This window comes from Saccoglossus kowalevskii, chromosome 13 (genome assembly GCF_978046115.1).
Source record: "Saccoglossus kowalevskii chromosome 13, keSacKowa6.1, whole genome shotgun sequence".
NCBI classification, from domain to species: domain Eukaryota; kingdom Metazoa; phylum Hemichordata; class Enteropneusta; family Harrimaniidae; genus Saccoglossus; species Saccoglossus kowalevskii.
The window spans coordinates 32,636,759-32,642,754 of record NC_140653.1 but is presented as its reverse complement, the minus strand read 5'-3'; the positions used below and the strand labels follow the sequence as shown (position 1 = coordinate 32,642,754).

Here is a 5,996-nt window from a genome sequence, read left to right as displayed (position 1 = left end):
CTCATTTGTAAGAATCTGAAAAATGCGTTTCACAACTTGTCTCTTATTTAGTTTTATGCGTCATTCAAGATGGCGGCCCCCATATAGTAAATATCGTATTTATTTTATTATCACGTGTGCGCCAGCTGACTGTGGTTTCATGGCTCCTTGAACCATCATCTTTGTTGTAATATCTCTCTTTTCCTGAATATGGTGTATACATTTCTCGGCGTGTTCGATATGTTTGTACTGGATATGACGACTTTGCGAAATGTCTCCTGACTTCTAAGCTGCTAAGTTAAGGTATTTTATGAGAACGCTTTATCTCAAAATTCAAACGTGTTGAATGACATCATGTTTATTTATATATTTATTTACTTGCAGCCAACATAAACAACAATTATCTTTCACTGTCATCAACTCACTTTCTTAATATATTATAAATATCACCATGTACACTTGTGAAGTTGATAAAACACTACTCAAAGTTAAAGCGCTTTACTTCTTCCAGCTTTCAGGTAAGTGGTCATGCTTTCATTATTTAAGAAAACAGATGATGATTAATTATTATTATTATTATTATTATTATTATTATTATTATTATTATTATTATTATTATTATTATTATTATTATTATTATTATTATTATTCATTATCATTATTATTATTATTCATTGTAGTGTGTATGCCTTTAATTAATGCAATGTTGTTTTAACAGTCAAATACAAATAATAAGCAAACTAAAAATGTTAACTAATTCGTATTAATGTTTCCCAAGCTAGGGATGAAATCAGTTTCTTAATTTGCCCATCAAAATTGCATGTGTGGAGCTGGGAGTATAATTTATTAAACCATTATCTGGTCTAGTCAATGTAAATGTACATGAAGCTGGCAGGATATGGGTCAATCTGATTAAAATCTGATGTAGTGTACGGGTTTTAATTATTTTGGGTATAAATTTATTTTAATTGTTATTAATGCCTTTTTATTTTACTATTTTACTTTGATTTTGATTTTTTTAATTCCGCCCTACATACATCTGATCCGACGCCTATGTAAGTCGCGTTCAAATCTTGCGTAAGTAACAGCCAATCACAGCCCCCCTTTTATACAGGCTGTCGGCTGCTTACTTTTCAGTGTAGCGATACTCTACGGCAATCTTTCTGTACATTGCCCACTTGAATAAACCATTAATAGAAAATTGCTAGTATATTTTATTTACAAAAGAAATTCCACGGCATTTTACAATTTTTGTCATTACATTGAATATTGTTTTCACTTCCAACAAATGTGTACACTTCCTGATACATCTTCGCCAGCCAAGGTTCGTTTATTCAGTCATCGCTTCAATTTTACATCAAACACTGAGCATAATTATCTAGAATGGAAGCAAAAAATAAGTAAATCGTAATGATTAGAACACTGTAAACAGCTAAAGTAAACAATGCAAATTGATTTTAAATTGTATAACGGTCACCGGTTCACGGCATCGACGCAGAAAATTGGAGCAAAAAAATATTTTCTGATCAATATTGCGATGTGTTCCAAATAAAAAATATTTTATTCCAGTCCAAATCAGCTCAATTACTTTAATAAAGAATTATTGTATAATGTACAAAATGTTGATACATTTTGATGAATATTTACAGCTACGGCTTCAATACCGCAGAAGATTTCAATACCGTCTACAGGGCAAGCGACTGGAAAAGGACACCGGTGTTCGGTCGAACCGGTGGAAACAAAGTCGTCACTCCCAGAATAACTACGCAAAATAACAATCTAAACTCGAACCATTCGAGCCACAATATAGACATAAAAAAATGACTTTCGTTGCATTTGACAATGATAAACTTACCGAACAGCCGTGTTTTTCTCGGTCGCTAACGTCGGTATAATCCTCCATTTTATTTGAGTATGTTTGCCACCCCGGTGACGCCATCATGTGCGCTATAGAAGGAGGTCTAGATCTGTGATTCGTTGACTAAAATCGTCGATAGTGGGTCTCGTTGAAATCTCGTTACATAAGCATCGGATCAGATGTATGTAGGGCGGAATTAAAAAAAAAATCACAAAATCAAAATCAAAGTAAAATAATAAAATAAAAAGGCATTAATAACAAAAGTAATAAAAATAAAATTAAAATAAGTTTATAGCTAAAATAATTAAAGCCCGTACACTACATCAGATTTTAATCAGATTGGATATGGGTCAATCTAAATTTCCCCTTTAAGATTTCATCACAAATCCTATAAAATGAGATTTAAATACGATTCTACTGGAGTTGTAAAGAACAAGGCAAGAGATTTTCATGGACATCAGTAAAAAATCAATATACACTCAGGGATAAAACCACATTTTTAAACAGTGTTCTTTATTACACATAAGCACACGTGAACCGAAGACTGCATTTATTTTACAATGGATCGTTCAATTAGAACTATTTTGACACACCTCATTTACATAATCTCACGTACTACTAATAAAGAAAATCACGTGGTATACAACATCAATAAACCACAATTTGTCCAATACCATATTACACATGAATATTGCATACTCAACTATTAAGTTATGCACAATATATTTGCGGCATATTAAGCTGTATATATTTTGTTAGTGTTTGTTGTTATTATAAGCACATAATTTAATTCGTAATTATTACATTTAACATTACCATAAGTGAATATCAATATATGTTGTCTTTAAATGTAGAAGGTTTACACTGTATAGGGATGCAATTTATTTTCAATCAACTAAATTATCATTTTTGTATAGGAATGCAATTTAATTACAGTCAACTTAAATTCACTTAAAATTAAATTTAATGTAAATGGATAGGTAGGTACAGTATATCAAAAAACGCTAAACCTCAGTGGTGGTCGTCCTTCCCGGGAAATATAAAATGCACAATTACAAGACTTTACATACACTAAATGTCATGTTTCCGAGTTAGACTCATTTTTATAACTCGAATCCCTTTGTTTTCATAAATCGTCCTCGGACTAAATAACTATAAAATAAAAAAGGTGAACGCTGATGCACACACTTTTATAGCATTTGAAAATTCATAGTCCAGAATTGTTGACAAGACTTACTAAATGCTTTTAAAAGTATTAGAAATTCACCAAAATATATGGTACCTCTACATGGCATTTGGCCCTGGTTTTTAAGTCAAATAATGCCCTCATACTCTTATTGTATTTTACAGGACAGGCTGTTATTGCTCCATATTTGCCAGTTTATCTTAAGCACCTTGGTATAACAACTCTTCAAATTGGTATTATATTCGGACTTAAATCCTTCATTGGTTTTCTGGTAAATCCTTTATGCGGCATTTTATCAGACAGGCTGAGACAACACAAATTGGTTCTGATGTTATGCATAATATTGTCTGCAATGCTTATGATATCGTGTCGGTTTATACATGTACCAACATCAGTTCAACGTTATAAGGAAGAAAATGACAAAAATGAAATTGTGTGTACATGGAATCAAAGTGAACTGAAATTCACGTTTACCAAACAAAATTGTAATGGTAGTGAACATGCTATGAATACAATTTATATAAATGATAGTGACTGCAAAATATATGTAATAGATCAAAAAGACGTGTGTTATAATACCAGTTCAGCGATCTTCTTCCTGGAATATAATTATAATTGGACACGCAATGGTAATGTTCTCCACTGTAATTACACAGATTCAGAGAGTAACAATACTTCTCAAGTGACATGTGAAAACGTACACTTGGTAAATAACTCGTCATTCCATGCACAATGTTACGGGAACGATGTTGTCAGTCTCACGTTCTGGTTTTGTCTTGTCATTCTACAATTGGAAGCCGTATTTGCGTGTTCAGTGCAGCCACTTATTGACATGATTGTTTACGAACACCTTGGTGATAAACATGGTGATTATGGAAAGCAACGAGTATGGGGCGCCATTGGACGTGGATGTTTTGCTCTGATGTCAGGGATATTCGTTGATGCATTTAGTAATAACTTCTCATCGACTTCCTACAAGAACTATGACCCTGCATTTGTGCTTTTTGCAGTACTAGTAGCTGTTACAGTAGTTATCACTAGTATAATTGATGTTCCCGCAATTAATAAACCTCAGAAAATGTTCAATAACATTTGTGATTTATTTAGACAGACTGAAGTTGTGGCATCGTTTACAGCATTTACTGTGTTTGGTATTGGTGTTGGCACTATACAAACTACATTTTTCTGGTTTTTGGAAGAGGCTGGAGCCCCAAATTCACTGATGGGGATAAGCCTGTTGGTTACATGTATTTCCGAATTGCCGTTCTTTTTTTATTCGGGTAATATCATCGATTACCTTGGTTATAGGGGAGTAATTTATTTTGTTTTTCTTAGCAACATTATTCGATATTTAGCATATTCCTGTATTTCTAATCATGTATGGTATGTGTTACCATTGGAGGTGGTGCATGGAGTCGTATATGGTGCTATGTATGCCACAATGACGTCATATGCAAGTATCATATCGCCACCTGGAATGTCTGCGACCGCTCAATCAATGGTGCAGGCATGTTTTAAAGGACTGGGTAAGATATGTTTATCTTATAAGATCACTGTTTGACTCTTATATGGGCACATTGTACTTGGCCTTTCCTAATATATGGAAACTACATATATTTTCGATGCACGTAAGACAATATGATTGCACAATTCACTTATGCGGCTTCTGGTAAATTTCAACCTTAGGTAAAGGTCTGGGAAGTATACTTAGTGGGTGGATCTATCATGTCTATGGAGGAAAAACATTGTTCAGAAGTTATGCTGGTTTGTGTCTGGTTGTAGCAGTTTGTTATTGGGTTATCCACACGCCAATGAAGAATCAATGTGGTCGCTATCACAGTAGGTATCATTTATTAGAATGTATAATGATGGCAACAACGTGAGTTAATATTGATGCAATACCACCATAGACATATTATAATAATATTACACACAGACATATGTCAAATAATGCACAACAATAATAATCAACTGCAAGGTTAGGACCAACATCTAGAGTTTGCAAAAAACATGTGATGCCACACCAGAAACACACGCTATATATCAATTTATAGTATATTGGTCATGCTGGTACAGTACCGGCGAAACAAAAATTGTCTCTTGAAAACGTTGTTGGCAATAAAACTATAAAACACTTCTTTGAATATTGTCTTTTAGTCATTGAAGAACGAGACTCTATTAATCAAGATGATGCAAACAAACATGGACCATGTTATTGAAAACAATTGGTACATAAGATATTACGATGTTGAATATTAGAGAAAATAATCAGACAAGATCAGTGCATGTTCTGCCATCTGGGGAGTAACTATGAACAAACTATGAAAACGAGGCGTGTTACATATGGCAATGACCAGAATTGCCATTGAAGGGACTACGATCTTTTATATCCTATGAAGACAAACGCATGAGCTAAGCTTCATCTTTTCTTAATCGTGGTATTGTTTTATTCTATATGTAAGTAATTACTAGAAAGTTTGCGTGTATATTCACTACAGTCGTCATGCTTCGTCGTACACTGAATATAATATTCCACAACTTTATGACCAGCACTATTTAGTACATTGCGTGGTAATTATTAAAGGGCGGTGGTCGTCGCAACAATAAATGATTCGTAACTTAAAGGGTGTGTATATATAGTTTTGGGTGCTCTATTTTGAGATGGTGAGTCGTCGTATTAATAAAAACTATGCCTTGAAATTATGAAATGTGGACAGACTTACAAAACATATATCACATTCATTGTCGAATCTATTGTACCTAGTTGATGCCAGAAGGACCCACGCAATAAAATAATACCCGATAAAACGGACGTGTGTTTATAGATTAGAGCAGGTATTTGATTGAATGATGTAGCACGCAATCTGATTGAACTGCAACGCTGCATGGAGACCGCTGAAGTTGGTGGATTTGGTCAACACCCAGTGTGCATATTACGGTACTGGTGTATAAACAGTCGTGTAATATTACACG

The 5,996-nt window shown here is 33.8% G+C and overlaps 1 protein-coding gene and 1 long non-coding RNA gene across 2 annotated transcripts; one reads left to right on the top strand and one right to left on the bottom strand.

Annotated features, from left to right (window-relative positions):
- Nucleotides 1-242: 242 nt before the first annotated feature.
- Nucleotides 243-5,726, top strand: LOC102801708 (major facilitator superfamily domain-containing protein 6-like). The gene is made up of 4 exons (XM_085506797.1): nt 243-497; nt 3,188-4,549; nt 4,710-4,862; nt 5,181-5,726. The coding sequence occupies exons 1-4, from the start codon at nt 431-433 to the stop codon at nt 5,240-5,242; spliced, it is 1,644 nt and encodes a 547-aa protein (XP_085362923.1). The 5' UTR covers nt 243-430; the 3' UTR covers nt 5,243-5,726.
- On the bottom strand, nt 1,291-1,890 carry LOC146735238 (uncharacterized). Its single transcript, XR_014931339.1, has 2 exons — nt 1,835-1,890; nt 1,291-1,357 (listed from the first exon to the last, which is right to left on the bottom strand). It is a non-coding gene; the product is annotated as an uncharacterized LOC146735238 (long non-coding RNA).
- Nucleotides 5,727-5,996: the final 270 nt, after the last annotated feature.